Below are 20,952 nucleotides of genomic sequence, written 5' to 3'. Positions count from 1 at the left end.
TATGTTTTATTACTTGTTTTATTGATACTAAAATAATATTTTAGAATTATTGAAAATATATTATAATAAATAAATTTGTAAATTGATATATTAATTAAAAATTTATTATTTTATGAATTTCTATTTTATTTATATTTTACATCACAATTATATTATTATCATTAAATTAAATAAAGAATTAGTTTTACGGTTATATTTTTAAGTATACTTATCCAAATTTTATAATTAAATATTTTTAAGACAGAATGCCTAAATAAACAATTAATATTAAGATCAATTTCTGCATTTTTTTTAACGGACAATTAAAAATGAACAATTTAATGAGGTTACGTTCGTTCGCAAAGTGTTTAAATAGTCGAAGATTACATTCTGCAAAATATATTTTAGATGCCGAAAACAGACAATTATATGAGGATGTTTTTCCTGATATTTTTATGTAAGTATTATTAATTCATTAAATATTATTAAAAAAAAAATTGCGCGTTATGCGTAAATTATGTATTATGTTACATAGTATATTGCATATTATATTTTTATATAATTTTTTAAAATTATAATATTTATATATTCTTATTTTATTTTAATTCTAAAGTTTTTTAATTTTAAAGTTTCATTTTATAATATATTTATATTTTTTGAAATTATTTTTATTCGTATACATTTTTCGTTAATCTTTTCAAATAATTAAATAATACATTGAAATTTTCTAATTCTAAAAAATATATCCTGAGTTTGATGCATATCTTTATATTATATCCTAAAATTATTCTCCTTGATTGATATAATTATCTCAGTAATAAAAAAAAATTTTAAAACAATAAAATTTTAGGAATGATATAAAAAAATTATGGAAAAGTCCACCACAATGTATATATGCTGGATTTGATCCGACTGCAGAAAGTTTGCATATAGGAAATTTATTAATTCTTATCAATCTTTTACATTGGCAACGCTGTGGTCATGAAGTAATTATTCTATTAGGAGGTGCAACAGGTTTAATTGGTGATCCAAGTTATAGAAAAAAAGAGCGTGTTGAAATAGATCAAATTGTACTTAAAGAAAATTTAGAATGTATAAGAAATGATATTAAAACTATTATTAAAAATCATACACAATATTTCTGTAAAAATCATGATCATTTAATTCCTATAAAAATATTAAACAATTTACAATGGTATAAAGATATGAATCTATTATCATTTATCAAGGATGTTGGAAAGTATTTTAGAATGGGCACAATGCTTGGTCGTACATCTGTACGAGCAAGATTAGAATCTGATAATGGAATGAGTTTTACAGAATTTACTTATCCAATTTTCCAAGGATATGATTGGCTTCATTTACAACGTACATATAACTGCAATTTTCAAATTGGAGGTCAAGATCAAATGGGAAATATAATATCTGGTTATGATTTAGTTACTAAATATACTAAAAATCAAGTTTATGGATTGACATTACCACTAATCACAGCTGAAGGTGGAAAAAAATTTGGAAAATCTATAGGCAATGCAGTTTGGTTATCCCCAGCAAAGTCTTCTAGTTTTCAATTATATCAATATTTTATGAGAGTAGAAGATGTTGATGTAGAAAAATTTCTTCATTTTTTTACATTTTTACCTTTAAATAAGATTAAAACAATTATAGAAGAGCATTTTAAAAAACCAGAACTGAGAATAGCACAGAGAAATCTAGCTGAGAAAGTTACAATATTAGTTCATGGAGGTAAAAGAACAAATTTTTATTTTTGTATGTTATGGAATATAGTTTAAATTAGAATAATAAAAGACTATTAATTTTTCTATTATTTATCAATTTTAAATAATATCATGAAATATAATGATAAAATATTTTTATTTTTATGTTAATTATTAAAATTTATGCAATATTATTTTATTATTACAGAAGCAGGATTAATTGCAGCAAAAAGAGCATCTGCTATTCTTTATGATAAATCAATTGATTCTTTAGCAAAAATGAATGCAAATGAATTGGTACAAATATTAGAAGGTGCTAATTTAATAGAACTTCTTTCTGAACCAGGTATTAATGTTTATGAATTAGCTATGAAAGCAAACTGTTTTAAATCAGATTATGATGCAAGAAGAATTATTGGAGCTGGAGGTTTTTATATTAATTATCAAAAAATTACAAATATGGAAGAAGTTGTTGTACCTGGAATACATATATTAAGTAATAATATATCATTACTTAGAGTTGGAAAAAAAACTTACCATATTGTACACTGGATATAAAATAAAAAAATTATTTTGATTAAAATTTATTAATTTTTATTACAATAATTTTGTATTTAAAAAAATTTAATTTATAATATAAAAATAATTTTTTTTTCAATATATATGGTAATTATAATTTTTTGTTTATAATAACTTATTTTTATTTATAATAATAGAAATAAATATAAATATAATGTAATAAAACATATATTACAATATATACATATTAACATATTAACATCGAAATACTATTTAAAAAATTTCTTAAATATATAATTATTCTAATTACAATTTATTAAAAATGAAATACCATGAATATTTTTAAAACTGTTATATTAAGATTCCTGCAATGAATAATAATAACATTTTTTTTCATTTGTTAAATAAATTAATATAATATAATCTAAATTATATTATCTTATTTTAATATAATCTGACATAAACTTGATAAGTATTAAAATTTTATCAATAAAAAATAAAAAAGTTTTATTTTTTTGTTAATATTTATTATTAATCAATATCGATATTATATTATCAAATTATTATTATGATATTAGATATTATGTTATTTATCCATTGAATTTTGTCACATATTAAGAATCCCCAACAATGAAGAAAACAATTTAACATTATTTAAGTCATAAATTATTTCTTGCTATTATATATTATTTATTTATTGCATATAATCATTTTATTCTTGTTTATATTATTTTATTATGAAAATAATATATGAAAATATTTTATATAATATTTTATATAATTTTTACGAAAATAATATATAATATTGCAAAGTAATAAAAAATAAATAAATATTTCATAAAATTGTGAAAAAACTACAGAAATCAAATTAATAACGTATAGTAACTTATTTGATTATTATACATATAGGTAAGAATTAAAATTGCTATGAGGAAAAACATGTAAACAAATAAGGAAAAATGTTGATTATAAAAACAATATTATAGCTATTCGAACACTAATTTTTACATAGCTGTATAATATTATCAAAACACATTGATATAGTTTAATGTGATATCATTTAAAATAGGAAATTTTTCTAATAGTGCTAATCCGGATTATTACCTATTTTATTTTCAACATGATTTGTATCTAAAATAGATTGTGATTACAGGATAATAAAGATACAAACAGCGCTTGCGTGTAATCTATTAAAGATGGCGTATTCTGATATTCTACCATTTTATCTTACTAGGCCGGCAGTGTGTGTAAGAACTACTAGTATTGATAGTTTTATTCCGTCATAAAAAATATATTTATTTAAAGTAGATTATCGTGATTATTTGTTTATTAGTGCCAAGCAACGATTCATTGTGATATTTTATGTCTTCTTTTTCTATCAACTTATTCTTATATATTATTTCTTCGATCTACTTTATGGTATGTATTCTTAATTTTTATCTTTTGTATAAGCTTTTATTCTTTATTAGAAAATTTATACGTTTCTTACGTATAAATCTAAGATCTACGTCATTTTCTTTAAATAAGAAAGAAATTTTCATTTTTTTTATTATAATTTTATTTGATAAATTTTCTATATCATTTTTCATTTTTAATTTTTTTTTAAAGAATAATCAATAACTAAGTAAAAAGATAAGTAAAAAATAATAAGTCATTTGTTTGTATATAGATTTTGTTTGTACGTTATTAAAATATATCATAGTGATAATTTCAATGTTTCTTAAATTATGACTTAGGAGAATTCGAGAATTAATAATCAAAATACTGTAAAGAATTTTTTAAATTAAAACTTAATTTATATAATTCTATTATGAAAAATTTAAATTGATTGCTAATATTTTATTTAAGCGTATTTAAAGAAGTAATAGTAATTAGTAAAATGCATATTAGAATGCATAAAAGAAGTAATAAAATGTAAAAACATGTAATCTTATATTTATATATAATATATATACATATATATTAACAAATATATATACATACATAATATTTTATTTTCTAATATGTTTTTATTTTTCACTTAACAATATAATAAATAATATTTTTTTTAATTATATTTTCTTTCATGATTTATATATATATATATATATATATATATATATATATATATATATATATATTTCTGATATTAATTATTTTATTTTATAATATAATTAAATTATATCTTAAATTTATATAATTAAATTATAGTTATACTGTTTGCTATTTATAATTAATTAAATATTTTTTCCATTTTTTATTTCTTTTTTAAAAAAAATATATATATATATATATATATATATATATATATATATATATATATATATATTGTTTTTAATATAATATTTTTGAAGATTTTTTATATCATTTATACTTCTCTTTTAACTTATAATTATTATTTTATTGATATTGATTATTTAATATAGTTCAAAAAATTCTTAAAGATAATAAAAATATTTTACAAAATTAATTAAGAACATTAAAAATAACATTTTGTATGTATCTTTTAGATACATTGTTATCTCTCGAAAATTAAAAATTTGTGATTTTATATAAATAATAAATTTATAAGTTTTTATAAAAGTATAGTATGATTATTATATATTATATATTATATATGTATAGTATGATACATTAGAAGAATAGATAAAAAATTGATTCTAATAAAATTCTCTAAAAGTAATTTTGGGTCAAGAGGTCGATCAGATTTGGGCGGGTAACATGAATACTCGGACATCCTAATGGTTTTAATCTTTTAATATTTTCAAAATTTAATTCGATATTTATTTTAATTATAATTAAAATTTGAACATATTTTATAAGATATTATATAAAATTATATTGTTTTATATAATAATATATTGCAGGTCAGCTTTATTGATGTTAAATGCACTGTATGTAAGTCCACTGCAATCTAATGTAGAAAAACTTGGCAACGAATTTCCGTGATATCGATTGTACCTTGAAATTAAGCCTTTGTTCTGCATACATCAAGCTGGAATTATAATTAAGTAAAATTATTACCTAGTATGTATGTATGTTACATATGGTAAAAAAGAAGAGCATATTTAAATCGAACATCTAAATTATTTCTTATTAAAGTTAAAAAAAAATGAATACAAGAGATTTAAATAATTTCAGCATACTGAATAATACTATTTGCCAAAATATCATTTATGAAAATCATTTCAACTATAATATGTGTGATAATTACGAAACAGAATTAAACAAATTTTATCAACATAGTTAGATAAAATTGTTAATGATGTTTTATTATTCTATATCATAGAATATATATACGTATCATCAAATTTTTATATTGATGTTAAATTTATTTTTGATTATTTATTATATTTATTATATTGCGATTTTAATCCGATTAATTATTTTATAATTTTTACGTATTTATGCGTAAGAAAATTAGTGTAAGAGCATAAGTAAGATTATAAAAAAATAAAAATTGTTTTCGATAATTTTTTTTTTACAAAAAATTCTAATAGATAAGAAAATAAATATATATAATAAAAATAATAAATAATACAATTATTAAATATATATTAGATAAAAATAGCGTTATGTTACTAAATTATTATTAATCTTATTATATATTAAATTTTCTCATTATTCTTGAAAAATATCAATTTTAGGCAAAAAAAATTCTTTAATTTTTAACTTTTTAAAATTTTGTATTTAATTTTACATTACATATTATTACATATATTATACATATATGATTTTTAATTTTATATAAAATATATTTTATTTTTAAATAGTATTTTTTTAAAATCATAAAAAATGAGATAAAATTAAAAAAAAGATTTAAATCGAAAAAGAAGATTTCCAATCAACACATTTATTTCTGTACTTAAAAATGAAGATTAATTTAAGTTGTCATCTTTGTTAATTGTCATTTGTCATCATGTAACAAATTTTGTCGACAAATTCGAATAGATCTCGGTCTCGATTTCAATTATTGATATAAATAGATAAAAATAATATAACAATAAATTAAATTAATGAATATCGTTTTCTGAAAATAAAGTTACTAAAAGTAAAATGTTTCGACAATATTTCTATTCACTTAATTCTAGATCCGTGCTTGATTGTTTACATGTGAAACAGTGGCTTCCATTCGAAATGATTCATTAACGTAGTTACATATGTATATATCATCCAGAGATAGGAATTGAAATATTCTTTATATAAATATAAGAATTTGATTTTTATATACATAAGAATTTGATAAAACGATTTGATTATCAATAATATTGTAATGAAAGTAATTAGAAAAAAATTCTATTCATATTATAATTTTAATTTGATTTTATTAATAATGTAATTATTTTATCTTTTTTTAAATTAAAGGCTGTGCTTCAAAACATTTTTGTGAAAAGAAGAATGTTATTTTGAATTGCAAGATTAAACGGCTGCAAAATGAATCTGGAAGTGGAACTTATCGCAGGAGTGATTAAGGGTGGACCATCTCCTAAAAACTTACCTGCTCCGAGGCTCATTAAAATCTTCATCGCTGGAGAACGGAATGGTTTTATTACATTCTTTTATTGATATTTTGACTTATTTGTCTGATTTGTATGTGTCCTTTAAATGGCACATTTTTCAAAATTTTTTTTATATGAAAATTTTATGATTGCATTTTAGTTCAATTAATTGAAAATTGGTTAAAAATTTAGTTTCAGATGGATAGCAGTTTTGTTATAAATAAGGTAAATATTTGTAATAAATAAATAATTTATAGAATAATACAAAGAAAAAATATATTTTTTAACAGTAAGTATAGAAAAGTGTGTCATTTAAGCAATATATTTATTTTTATAGTTAAATTATTTTAATATTATTTTAACTCATTAGATATTAATATTTAGAAGATCAGTTTTTTCTTAATAAAATTTTTAATTTTTTTTTTTAGTATTAAAATTTTAAATATTAGAATTTTCAAAATAATAATATTCTTTCTATTAATCTTTCGTTATTATAAAATATGTTATTATGTTATTAATAACAAAAGTTTCTACTAATAAAAATAATAATAAAAATAAAAATTGAATTGCTATAAATATAAATTAATAATTATAATTAACTTGTTATAATTCAATTGTAAATTAATAATTGAAAATAAAAGAAAAAATTTTTGTCTAATGGGTTAAACCAATATAATATGCTTTATTCGTTAATTTATAGAATAATATTATAATATATATATTATATTAGATTGTTGCATATGAAATCAATTTTATAAATATAACAAATTATTATTCAATCAATGTAATTATCAATATAATCAATTAAAGATTTATAATAATCATAAATCTTTATTTTATATTGATCAAAATATATTGAATTTATTAAATCATATCTGGATTGATATTATTTTTAGTAAAATTATAATAATTGAAAATTTTATTAAGAATTTTTCTATTTCATATGTATCAAGCTAATATATCTGCATTATTTATTTAATAATGAATCAATGTTAATTAATTCATTAAATGTGTGTCGCTCTTTGATATGCCTGTTTAGTTGTCAATTCTTTTATAATTATTAAATTTCTTTCGTTAAGAAATTGTGTAAACTTAAATGTAATCATAAGACTAAATCTTTTTTAAAATATTTTGTGTTTATATGTTTGAAAATAACAATTTATTAGCTTCGATCCTTTGTCTCATTACTTTATTTTACTTTATTTTATATACGAATCGCATAGATGTACGTAGTTTTTCACTGCTTACGTATCGGCAATGAATACGTTTTTCTGTGTCTGCATATATACACGTTATTTCATATGTTTGTTACAAATATTCGTTGTATATATTTATATTGAACACATATGAAACATTGAAGGCAACAAGGGAAAATTTATAAACTTTAATCATTCAATAAAAAAATTTGTTGATCCATTCATTTGCCTATAAATTTATCCATTTTCCTGTCAGTGCTTTCATATGCTTACCAACGTATTTTTTTTTTATTTTATTGCACTTTTGTTACATAACTTGCGTTTGATAAAATTTTTTTTAAATTACTCCAATGATAATTTTAACATAATAAAATCATCATTGAATTTATTTCAATATAATAATATATATGTATATAATATATATTATATAAGAGGATGAAATAGCAATTATTCGATTGTGTTCGTAATATTTATTCAAAAACGAATAGATATATATAGACGATCATATATATAGTATAATAAATATATTTGAAATTAATATAAAATATATTTATTTAAAATATATTTTTATTAAATAAATTTTGTATAATTTAATGTAACATAATTTATAAATAGAATAATCGATTTTTAAAACTTAAGGTTTTAGAACTTAATTATTAATTGAAGTTTTAAGTTTCAAAACATTATAAGTCCAATTTTCAAAATTATATACACGATATATTTTTTAATATTTATTCTATATAAAATAAAATTAATTAATAAAATAAAAATTTGGATTCTAAGACGTGTTAAGGATATATAACAATATATAATTAAACGATATAATGTAACGATATATAAATCATTATAAATTTTGTTTTATAAATTTTGATATTTGTAATATTATAAATAATACTTTGATGACCTTTCGTGTCCTCGTAACCAGAGGAATATATATGCTGAGCATGTTTCTCGTGAATACTCGTATATATTATTTGCTTCGTATATACATAGACCTTTGACCTGATTTCTACCATGATGGCATTCAAGGCACGGTAAGTGTCGAAGCATTTTAGTCATATTATTATTAATGAATTTTCCTTAGGTCCAGGGCAAAATATTTTCATTCTTTTTTCTTTCTAATAATTTTGAAATACTTTATTTATTTTTTGCCAGAATATATTTTAAATATTACAAATGAAATGAAAGTAAATATATCAATTATTTAAATTACTCTTCATTAAAAATCTTAAACTTTTTAATAAAAAATGATATGATTTAAATTGTTTAAGATTTTATTGTTTAAAAAAATGAATATATTAATAATTATTTATTTAAGAGTTAATGAAAATGAACAAATTTGAACAATTTTGACATATATATATTTTCAAATTAATAATCTAACTTTTAATGTTGATATTTTAAAACTGCATTCGAAATATATACAGATTTTTTTTTTGCAGTGTTTTATATCACAAAATTATTTATCCTAATAACTAAAGACATATTTGGAAAAATATTTTTATATAATCTTATTACTTCAGGGAATCTGGTATAAAATTCGGACCTTAAGAAAAAGATCCTTTAAAATCATCCATAAATTATGATTTGATATCAAAGATTTTGTAACATACTTTCACAATATACTTTTTTTTTTTTACAAATAGATAATTAATAAAAATTATGCATTAGTATAATTATCCAAATATATATCATTATATAGCATAATTAAATTTTAAATTTATCATACAAGATTTATTTCCATTCAATTATTTTTTGTTAAAATGCAAACTTTTTATTTACTTTTGTATTGTATTTATTTTCATGTATTGTATCAAGTGTCAATTTTGCTTCATCTATTTTATCCCAAGTATTGGCCAATATATATGAGTTTATAAATATTATAAATTATTAATGATATTATGAAGTAAAATGAAGTAAAGTTTTGAAATGATTAGAATTTAAATTTAAATTAAATTAAAATTGAAACATTCAAAAATAAAAATTATTATAACTTTAATAAATATAAATATATATTATTAACAACTATTCTTTTTTATAAAGCGATACAAGCGATTATGATATATATTGCAACGATATAAAACTGCAACAATGTTAGAAAATTTTGATTCGTTTTAAAAGTAAAATTATCGGTTTTACCCAGATATTCAATTTGTACAGATTTCTTTTATCGTAATTTCAACAGATGTTTTAAATGTAAATAAGTAGATTTTTTAGATTAATAGAAAGGAAAATCAAAATCAAACGATAGAATGGTAAAAATGTAGACTATTTTTACCATTGATCAACAAATTATAGAAATATATTGAAATTAACAGACATCATTTTAAATATGTATTTGTAACCAAGGTAAGTGGTGATATTATGAACAACATTTTTGCAAATGTCTCGTTAATTATAATTATATGATTAGAATAAATAAATATTTAATATTTTTAGAAAAATAACTTAAATTTGTATACAAAAAATTTTTGTAAAAAAATTTAAAATCACTTTCATATTTCACAAATAAATTATTTGTTCACATTAACTCTAGACTACTTCTTTAAAACGTTATTGTTCTATAAAAAAGTTCTTTAACACAATCGGAATTATAATTTTGAAATCAAAAAAACAATTTTTTAATTAAAATCGTAATTTTCACGTAAATCTTTATAAATAAAAATATTCATATGCTTGTTAATTTTTTTTTTTTTTAATCATTGTGCATTGTACGCGCATTTCTCTAGATTGACCTTTTTTTTTTTATTTCTAATATTTGCAGAATTTATAGAAGAAAGGAAGCAATTATTGGAACTGGTCGGTCCTGAGCTGCAATCGATTTATGATGACATGGGAATTGAGGTACGAAAAGGAAAAAAAATTATTTCTTTAATGAATTTTGTTTTTAGGACATTTTATTAGAGTGAAATTTAATTTTGTGTTTTTTTTTTCGAAAAATAAGAATTGTTGAAAAATATTCAATATACAATTGAATATAAAATATAATATTACATTTGAAAAATAAAAATTAAAAATTTAATTAAAATATATTTAATTAAAAAAAATAAAATAAGCAATATAAAATAAGTAAAATATTTTCTAACTATAGAATTATTTTTAACATTTATTCTATATACGTATTTACTTCCACGTTTGAATGATTGATTGAAAAATAAAAATGCTAGGTTCTGTTAGTGGATATGCAATATGCAACGAACGTGAATCCTGATCAAAATCCATTCTTAGCCGAACATTTTTTCGACGAAATACATGCTGCTTATCAACACTCGAGAGGTTGTTTTTTATTGGTAAGTTTTCGAATATAATGTTTAAAATAAATAAATCAAATATCTATTTGTATATTATTATATTATAAATATTATTTTTTCCTATAATTATTTTATTTCCATATTATATATTTATTTATTAAATCATATGATTATTGTAATATATATATTTATAAATAAACTCTTTAAAAATGCATATTCGATTTGAAGCTATTAATCGGTGACGAGCACAATATCGGATGGTTACCAACGAAGCTCGCTTCCGCAACATACGAAATCCTTTCGAATCGCTGCGACGATATGAAGGAGTACTATGAATGCGATAGTGATGATTGCTACGTTTTAAAGGCTGGCAGGTGAGTAATTTTATATAACATTCTATTATAACATTAGGCATAAAATAAAAATGGCGAGTACATGATTGGGAACGAAATAAAAAAGAAAAGCTTTATTATTCCAATTTCATCAACAATTTCCGCTGTTTTCACTTTTATTGTAATTTTTTTTTTGTATCCTTTCCTTTGTCTTTTTCTCTTCTTCTATTTCTTTCTATTTTATTTTATTTTATTCCAATTTTTTGTGATTATAATATGATTTCATGTCGTCGTATGATTTAAATTTAATTATTTTATGGATTTAGAAAAAAGAGATATAAGGAAGTATATGTATACTAAATATACGGAAATAGCAATGATACAACTGCGAAAAATTAATTTTCAAGAGTGAGAACAAATTTTATTTAAATTTTATTATATAATCAGATAATTAAGAAAATATTCTTAAATAATAGAAAAAACAATTCAATATAGTATTTTAAGTATTATAATATAATAAAGTTAATTGTTATATAAAAAGATGGTAAATATTAGGGGGATTATAATCGAAATATTAAATATTAAATTATTAAAAAAGGAATAAAACAATTAAGGAATTAATATAAAATTGAAAAGATTAGGCATTTCTAAAATGCATTTAATTAAAAATTTGTAATTTTATAGTTGTATCATTGTGTTATTTTTCTAAATTCTTGATATGAACCTTTTTCATGTTAAATATTTTTTAATAATTTTCAATATTGCACGAAATTAAAAAATTAAAGTTATATCTAGTTATATATAATTTTATTTGAAGCATGATGAAAATATTCTTCGTCTTTCTTTATCTTATTTTCGTGATTGTGATATCCTTTTTCTTCTTCTTTAAGTACCAAATCTATCTCGTGCTCTATCATATTATTTCGTATTTTAATAAACCAAATTCAATCAATCGAATCTTCTATCACGCAAATCCTCTTCCATATGTAATATCCGTATATATATCCTCATAATTAGTTTTAAATTTTTAATTTAAAAAAAAAATGTATGTTAATGTGAAAGAAAATATGAAGCTAGAATTTTTTTATTCCATAGATGCGTTTCAATATAGTAAAAAAGAAAAAAAAAATCTTCTAGCTGGTGCTTCAGTGCATGAATCGATAAAATTCATCTTTATTATTATTTATGATCGAACGATATATAAGTTTCATAATTTAAACAGATCTTAATATTAGATTCTAAAATTACATAAAAATGTTCCTTCTGCGCTATTCTTATTAAAGCGATGATTACAATGCGATGAACTCAAATAACTTTTAACAATATCTTTGTTGAAGTTTAATTAGAAATGTAATATTTAGCATTTAGATAGAACTTAACTGCCATTGAACTTAAATTAAATTAGTTTCTTTTTTGGATAGGAAACAGCATGTAAGTATACTTATTAGTTATATGTATTTTTTTATTTCGAATTAAAAGAAGAAAGAAAAAAAAACGACAACAAAAAGTTATTTGATAAGTTGAAAAAGATTTTATAAGTTTTATTTAGGGAAGGAGAAGGAAAAGGAATCAATTGAAATTCTCGTAAAAGTGTGATTAAAATAAATATAAATCAATAGATTAAACTTCTTTAACTCTCTTGTAAAATTTTCAGGTGGATTTAGTTTTTGCGATAATTGAATTCAATAATTCACACTGTTATTCCATATATTAATTCTGGAAAATTTTGCCACTATTTTTGACCATAAAATTCGCCTTCGTAAAATTTTCAACTTTCAAGAATTCCTATCACTTAATTCAATGAATGATTTTCTGTTTGCAGTTGAACCTTTAGTTGTCTTGTTGGTATTGAAAAAGGAATCCTTAAGAAAGGATTAGCCGATCCTTTTCACGAACCTCTTGAGAATTGTTGGTAGCCGTACAGGAAGTATTTATAGAATATTATGTTGTGAATAATTGACAGATTGGGAACTACGAAGGACAGTTGGCATAGTTCGGAACCAACGTTAAGGGAGGCGTTGAAAAAGGCTGCGGAATCTGCAGTTTCGGATCAATGTGATAACGAAGAGATTAAGAATATATTGAAGAGCGCTGCTGAGAGACAGCTCGAGTACGCCTTGCGTAAGTTTAATAATATTAATTTTTCAAAAGTGCTCAACAAAATGACTCAACGATTCGATCACTTTTTACTTTTTCTTAACTTACCTCTTCACCTTAACATTTTATTGTTTTATAGAACTGGACGAAACAGGTGATGGCATAATAGCCGTGAAACGCACGTGGAAAGGCAAAAAGAGCACCAGAGCAGTTGCCTCGTTGAAGTCATTAGTGGACAGCCGTCTTCCATCCGACAATGTAATTAACATCGATGTGGATCAGAAGCAAGGTGGCATTAATCCCGATAATAGATCCCATAAAGGCTACCTGGCTCATCTATGTCGCTTGGTGGTGAACCGCGTGCAGACTTTGGTGAATGCCTCTATCGAAGCGGATCCAGAAATCAAGAGCAAGAAGAAGATGGTGCAGGAAATCTATGCGGAGAGTCTGGTACATCTGGCGCTTCTTAGGGAGATTAAACCTTGCGAGAACAACGAGAATATTGAAAGGATCAGGGAGGTCTTAATATCGGGTAATCTTCTTTTATTGAGCAACGTGTCTTTTTCTTCATTGCTTATTCGTTGCTTATATAATTTATTTTCAATTTAAAAAAGTCGTATATTGGAAAAATTATTTTTTAAAAAAAAAAATGTTCAACACAGGTAAATCGCAGAAACATGGTCCTATATTAATAAAAGGCGGCAAATATTCCGGAAAATCATCGTTGCTGTCAAGAATTTACGAGGATGCTTCCACCTGGTTGGATTGTCCCACGTTCAGAATTGTTCGCCTCTGTGCTTCTACACCTCGATCAGCGTATAGCCTCGAACTGCTTCGAGTACTCTGTCAACACGTCGGTTTTCTTTCCGGCTCGTTAGATGGAAATCTTCCTAAAGACGCCTCCTTTGATCCCCTTTATTTGAACAATTGGCTGGGTCAAATTATGAGACGGATCGAGGAGGAACCTATAAAGGAACAATTGGTGATTCTTCTTGATGACATTCATCGATTGCACTCTCTTGATTGCGATATCGTCGCTGCTCTATCGTGGATGCCGTTGAATCTACCACCAGGTAAAATTTGCTAATGGTTTTTATGAAAACCGGATTCTAGGATAGATAAATAAATGTCTTATCTCGTTCATAATATGCTTGTCATACCATGGTCTCGTGTTATTGAGATTATTCATTTGTGTTATATTATTAAGAACTTTTTAAAATAAAGATGTGTCAACGTAATTGCACAGCATACTGATATGTCGTTTAAATTTTTCTCAACTATTACTATACTTATTGATATAATAAAAATCACAATAACGTATAAATATCATGTAATAAAATATGATTTTTCTGTTTACTATTAGGGGTACATTTAATAGTAACTACAGCTCTTCCTCCGGAAGTATTACGGCTCACTCCAATACAAAAAGAGAGACTACGTAGCAACGAAATTTTAATCGAGCTTCAAGACTCGAATTCAGATTTGCAAGAAAGTGAAAATATTTTTGACACATTGGAGAAACTGGTGGGTGAATGCGCGGCTAATAGAATTGGCGCCATTTTGGCTTCCACGGAGTACGGTTTATCCGAAACAGAGATTCTCGAGGTGATCATGCCAACCGGGGGCGATGGACCGTTGTTTCTAGAAGAAGGATTCTTCAACTTTGCCACCTGGTGTTTGGTTAAAAGAACATTCAACGAATTTCTTAAGGTAATTTTTCATAATAATTCGTTTATTTAATGAGATAAGAAATTTAGTCAAGCACACTCATTGAATCAAATCAATTTATAATAATACATTTATTATTCTCAGGTGCGTGTAATGAGTGGAAGATTGTTATTTTCCTGGCGTTATCCAATTCGCGATTTAGCCCGGAAAAAGTATTTCGCCAATCAAGAAATCTTGAAGAGTTATCACGGAGAATTGGCGAATCTCTTCTTCTCGGAAGATTTCGAAGAGAAGGATGATAAATCTTTCCCCGTGGAGGAAACTCCAAAAAAGGAGACGCCTTTTCAGAGTAGACCGAGGGCAGAAACCGCAGCATATAATCTGAGACACGTGGAAGAAGGTTGGTTGCATTTGTTGCGAGGTGGGGATGTAGAGAAGTTGAAGAAATTGGCAGTCTGCGCGTTTGATTTCCTCTTGGCCGCCGTACAAATGATTTCTGTTAGCTACTTGAGGTGCGTTCTTGAGCACTCGAGAAAATATTTGCTGAACAGAGATTTGGAATTGGTATACTATACGGTGAGAAAATCTAGCGACATTCTAACGAGGGATCCTCTTCAACTTGGAGCACAATTGATCTGTTGGTTGAGGCCTGTGGCTGAAGATGGTGGTGATTTGGTAGAGAAAATATTTACAATATTTAAATATTTAATTAATTGGAAGAATATTAAAATATTAAAATATAATTTTAATTCAAGGTTAGCAGAATGGTAACAGCAGCAATGGCATGGTGCGATGGTTACACGGCGCCATTATTGGTACCATTGAACGGATGGTTACAACCACCGCTACCTCTTCAAATTCGTACTCTATCTTATCCACAAGGTGTGAAACTCGTTGAGGCTACTACTTCCGGGCAACATGTTATCATTGTTCCTTTCCAAGGAGATGCTCAATTATGGCACGTAATGTCTGGACAATTGGTTCATACATTTAAAGGTATTTATTGATACGTTATTTTAATTTATAATTTTAAATAGATCATCTTTAAATCATTTTTCAACTTTTCTTTCTGAAAAATAATTTCAGGACATTCGAATCCAATTTTGTGCTTAGCCGTTACGGAACATTCGCAATATTTGCTGACAGGTTCTGAGGATACTTCAATTATAGTCTGGGATATGAAGGAATTGATCCTAAAATTGAGAATTCAAGAACACATTGCACCAGTTCTATGCTTGACATCTGCTATTAAGAATCCTATGATTATCAGGTCCTTGATTTTATCTTATAAAAGATAGAATAGATAAAAAGAAGTGAAAAGTGTATAATTAGAAGCAATAATTTTGATATTCCATAGACTTATCAGGTCCTTGATTTTATCTTATAAAAGATAGAATAGATAAAAAGAAGTGAAAAGTGTATAATTAGAAGCAATAATTTTGCTATTCCATAGACTTTTTTAAAATTTATCATTCACAGTAACATCAAAATTTTTATATTTTTTCTCAGTGGAGGCGAAGATTCCAGAATAATTGTTACCAGCCTCTTAACCGGCGACGTTCTCATCAAAGTGGATCATCATCGAGGGCCAGTGAACTCTATTCGCATCGATTCTACCGGCGAATTCCTTGTTACCGGTTCTTCCGATTGTACAGTCTGTTTGTGGTGTCTGGATGGATTTTCGTTGTTAAGGAGCACCGTTTTACCCTCCCCGGTGACAATGATCGATATATCTGCGGATTCCGTGTTCCTGTTAGCAGCCTGCGAGGATCAAAAACTATACTTGAGGTGTTTGGCCACGGGAACTGAGATTCACACGTTGAGAGGCCACCAGGGAGAAGTGAAGAGTATCTGTTTGGCGAGGGATTGTAGAAGAGCAATTGCTGGCGGAATCAAGGGCAAGATTTCCGTGTTTGATATGCACAGTGGAAGATTGACGAGGACATTGCCGGCCAATCCTTCAGCTGATGTTACTGCTGTTAAGGTAAAGTGTATATTATAAAATTAATTGCAGTAGATATTGCAAGGATTGTTTGAAGAGAGAATATTGTTTTAAACTAGTAGACTAGTAATTTTATTCATCATCACCGTTCATCAACAGCTTGTAGTTGATTCATTTAATAACAGGTACAAAATAAAAATGAATTAGTTTCTACTTAGTATTTCTTACAATAGTTATTAGCGTGTAATTATTAATTATTAGTAATTAATTAAACAAACTTTACAAAGATAATGTATATCAAATATATATATATATATAACACAATTCAAATTCGTACACAAGTGTACAAATTTATTCTCATATGCTTTCTATGCTTAAATAAAATTTTTCCTAAAAGGTAACCGAGAAAGACGACTTCCTGATAACAGCTTCTGGTGATCGAGTGGCTTATTGGAGCTTTCGTAGCGAAGAGGCTAATACTAAGCGACAAAAATCCAGCAGTGCAGAATCATTGCATCCGCACACTGCTCCTATATCTTGTTTGGATATATCCAGAGATAGAGCAATGGCGGTTACCGGTGGAGTCGATTCTCTCGTCAATCTTTGGCAATTAAACACTCACGAATTGCTTTACACTTTCGAGGGCCATATCGCTAGCGTGACTTGTATTGCATTTTCACCTTCCGGTTTATTTGTTGCTTCTGGTAGGTATAGCGATAAACGATATTAGTAAAATACAGATGTTGCCGATTTAGAAAAATTGTCCATGTTATATGTACTATTATAGTAGTAAGTAAAAATAATAATTTTAGATATATTTTATTTATAACTTAATAATGCTTTAGTTAGTTTAATTATTGCGATATAATTTTATTACCGCTTAACTAGATAATTAGCTATCTATTTTTTCAATAAAAAGAATTAAGCGTGCGTTTAAGAATTAAACAAACGACGTATATCTCTTCAGGGAAAAATGTTAAACACAATTCAATAAGAAACAAAATTTTAAAACAGGTTCCGAGGATAAAACAATTCGCATCTGGGGCCTAAATTTAAGTATATTGGTAACAACGTTTAAACACCAGGCACCTGTCACTGCAGTGACTGTCATGTATGATGGTCGAAGAGTGGTCAGTTCTGATAGAGCTGGTGGAATTCGAGTTTGGGCAGCTGATACCGGTACTCTGATTCAATCGGTATGCGGGCCAGGTCGTTGTTTTACAGTTTCTTCTGATATGAGGTATATACATATAATTAATCACAATAGAATTTTCATTTAAACGTAACGTTAAATCAATACTGCTAATTCACTAATGACAGTTTTGTGATCATTGCAACCCTAAATTTTGCCTACTTTCCATACTATATATCATATTATTATATATGATAATTCATATTTAAAAAATATAATTTGTATTTATATATTTATATGGTATTTATATATTTGTTCTTTTTTCTTAAATTTCAGATATGCGATATGCGGTACAGGAGACAATCAATTAAGAATCATAGGTTTAGGTGTTGGTCCAGAAGAAAAATACCAAGTATCGCATTCTCAAGAAATTACTTGTCTTGTCGTGACTCCAGATTCTCGATCGTTGATCACAGGTTCCAGAGACATGAGTTTGAAAGTGTGGCAACTTGCCGGTGGCAAATTATCACAGGTTTATATTTTTATTTTTAATTAGTATTTCAATCAAAATCTTGAAATTTTTTTTTTTTTTCATCAAATGTCTCTATTTGATTATATAATATTAATAAACACTTTAATTTCATTATAAATATTTTGGAAAATTAATTCAACAAATTCTGAATTCTCTCTAGGTTCTAGTCGGTCACACGGATCACGTTACCTGCGTCGCAGTTGCTGTTCTGGACAAGTCCATCGTAGTGTCTGGCTCCAGAGATGCCAATCTGATCATTTGGGATATTAATACTGGCAGCGATCTTCACACTTTGAAGGGCCACTTAGGTTATATAACCTGCGTTAAATTATCAGGAGATGGAAGTTTAGCCGCCTCTGGAAGCGAAGACAAAAGTTTGATTATCTGGGATACGAAAAAGGGTTGTTCCCTAAGCAGCATAATGTTACATGTTCCTGTGTTAGGTCTCGAGGTCGCCACGGATCTATCGAGACTTGCATTGCATTTACTTGAGCATAAGTGCATGCCTATTCTCTGTTTGCATAATACCCCTGCACAATATGTCAAATTACCTGATTATGTGGCACCTTGGAGCGATATCAGAGACTTGAGGTTGCCTGGACCAAAGAGACCACACAAGAGATTGTTGAAGAAGGAAGTTTCACTGGATAGTGACACATGGCATAGGAAATATGGCCATCTTACATCAGGTATTATTGATAAAAAATTCTTAAATGTTTATGAAAATATTTTTTAATTGTTGAAACATTTTTAATCCAGGTATGTTGACATCATCGGTGGAGGATGGATTACAACGAAGATTTAGCGTAAGCGCTTCCATGGACGAGATCAGCAAGGTTGGATTAACGAGTAGTCCATCCGGTTTAGGACCGGAACAGGCTGCTCTCGCTCAATCGCAACATTTTGATCAACTCGAAGCACTTTGGAACAAACAATCACCGCCTGCTAGACCTCGTGCTCATGGTAGAACATTATCAAAGCAAAGCTCATTACAAGCTACGCGAATATCTGATTCTGAAGAGGAGGGTAAGATTTTGTTCAAAATTTCGAACAAGAAAGGGAAAAATTGTATAAATTTTATAAATTATAATTTAATATTTTTATGTTATTATTTCATATTTATATTTATCCAATTATTCCAGGTGTACCAGATTAAAACAATGTATCTCATTAGAAAGTAAACGGACTAAATCCTAATTGTTGTACCTTCTTCTCTTTCCACTGTCTTTCAAAGGAGCAAAGAGTGAACAAGAAATAAGAGGAAAAAAAAAAAAATGAGAGGAAAACCTAAAAAGGGGCGTACGTTCTAAAGCTCTAAATTACGAATTTCCTGTGTCTGATGCAATAAACATAAATATATACATACATATAATATATATGTATATATATATGTATGTATATATATATATATATATATAACATATATATATAGGTGCATATGTATATTAGAGAAAAAAATAAATTAAAGTTATTTATTTTCATCCCTCGTTCCCCACGTTTTTAAAAATTATTTTTAACAAGAATTATACATAAATTACCTTAATAGTCTTTATATACTTTTTATAATACTTTTTATATACTATTATTTTTCATAAATAGATAAAAAAATGTTTTGTTTTGTGCAGAATTGATTGTTTCCATTTATCATTTAATTTCTTATTAAATTAAATTTAAACAAAAAATATTTGTATGATTTTATATAAAAACAATTTTAAAGAATTTCATTTATTATTATTATTATTGTCATATTTGAATATATTTATGAATTTAATAAACTATACATGTATATGTAGTTCTTAGCTTGATATCACTTTCCAAAATATAATATTTAATATAATTTTGCTACTATAATCTCTTCAATAAAGTTTTATTTAACCAATAAAAGATTATTTTGGAAAGTGATATCAATTACCAGGTCTCACCACGAGGAGGTGACTACATATCGAGACCCACCTGTAAAAAATTTATTAAAAAGAAAACAAATTAATTTAAACAATTAATAATAATAAAAGATAAATTATAGTGAGAAAAAGAATTAAATAATCTGTAACAAAATCAAATTAATTAATTGCCGCGAGTGAGATGGAATCCAGCTGGGAGAAGACAGT

The 20,952-nt window shown here is 25.1% G+C and overlaps 2 protein-coding genes across 3 annotated transcripts; both read left to right on the top strand.

Moving 5' to 3' along the window:
* The first annotated feature begins 299 nt into the window (after positions 1-299).
* Positions 300-2,280, top strand: TyrRS-m (Tyrosine--tRNA ligase, mitochondrial). Its single transcript, XM_003696363.3, has 3 exons — positions 300-436; positions 830-1,725; positions 1,906-2,280. The coding sequence occupies exons 1-3, from the start codon at positions 309-311 to the stop codon at positions 2,253-2,255; spliced, it is 1,374 nt and encodes a 457-aa protein (XP_003696411.2). The 5' UTR covers positions 300-308; the 3' UTR covers positions 2,256-2,280.
* A 1,149-nt stretch (positions 2,281-3,429) lies between these two features.
* On the top strand, positions 3,430-20,636 carry LOC100866628 (protein qui-1). Of its 2 annotated transcripts, XM_086904345.1 has the most exons (21): positions 3,430-3,635; positions 5,063-5,093; positions 6,561-6,738; positions 6,887-6,919; positions 10,655-10,734; positions 11,058-11,180; positions 11,370-11,515; positions 13,437-13,594; positions 13,710-14,102; positions 14,233-14,643; positions 14,934-15,280; positions 15,383-15,913; positions 15,994-16,234; positions 16,325-16,508; positions 16,748-17,222; positions 17,578-17,884; positions 18,195-18,420; positions 18,649-18,844; positions 19,005-19,533; positions 19,604-19,870; positions 19,987-20,636. In XM_086904345.1, the coding sequence occupies exons 5-21, from the start codon at positions 10,723-10,725 to the stop codon at positions 19,998-20,000; spliced, it is 4,560 nt and encodes a 1,519-aa protein (XP_086760471.1). In that variant the 5' UTR covers positions 3,430-3,635; positions 5,063-5,093; positions 6,561-6,738; positions 6,887-6,919; positions 10,655-10,722; the 3' UTR covers positions 20,001-20,636. The 2 variants fall into 2 exon arrangements, with proteins under 2 accessions (XP_086760471.1, XP_012346123.1); XM_012490669.3 differs by lacking the exons at positions 5,063-5,093; positions 6,887-6,919.
* Positions 20,637-20,952: the final 316 nt, after the last annotated feature.

The sequence above is a fragment of the Apis florea genome, unplaced genomic scaffold, assembly GCF_048593485.1.
Source record: "Apis florea isolate Af1SG1 unplaced genomic scaffold, ASM4859348v1 contig_2350_pilon, whole genome shotgun sequence".
NCBI lineage: Eukaryota > Metazoa > Arthropoda > Insecta > Hymenoptera > Apidae > Apis > Apis florea.
The sequence above is the reverse complement of the archived record's forward strand: the minus strand, read 5'-3'. Positions and strand labels throughout refer to the sequence as shown.

What these genes read in the sequence shown, in the direction of transcription:
- TyrRS-m (XM_003696363.3), top strand. Translation starts at nt 309, where the DNA reads ATGAACAATTTAATGAGGTTACGTTCGTTCGCAAAGTGTTTAAATAGT. An exon ending in GTTTTTCCTGATATTTTTAT is followed by an intron (nt 437 to 829) that starts GTAAGTATTATT and finishes ATAAAATTTTAG; the next exon opens with GAATGATATAAAAAAATTAT. An exon ending in TACAATATTAGTTCATGGAG is followed by an intron (nt 1,726 to 1,905) that starts GTAAAAGAACAA and finishes TTATTATTACAG; the next exon opens with AAGCAGGATTAATTGCAGCA.
- LOC100866628 (XM_012490669.3), top strand. Translation starts at nt 6,630, where the DNA reads ATGAATCTGGAAGTGGAACTTATCGCAGGAGTGATTAAGGGTGGACCA. An exon ending in ATGATGACATGGGAATTGAG is followed by an intron (nt 10,735 to 11,057) that starts GTACGAAAAGGA and finishes TAAAAATGCTAG; the next exon opens with GTTCTGTTAGTGGATATGCA. An exon ending in AAGAATCCTATGATTATCAG is followed by an intron (nt 16,509 to 16,747) that starts GTCCTTGATTTT and finishes ATTTTTTCTCAG; the next exon opens with TGGAGGCGAAGATTCCAGAA.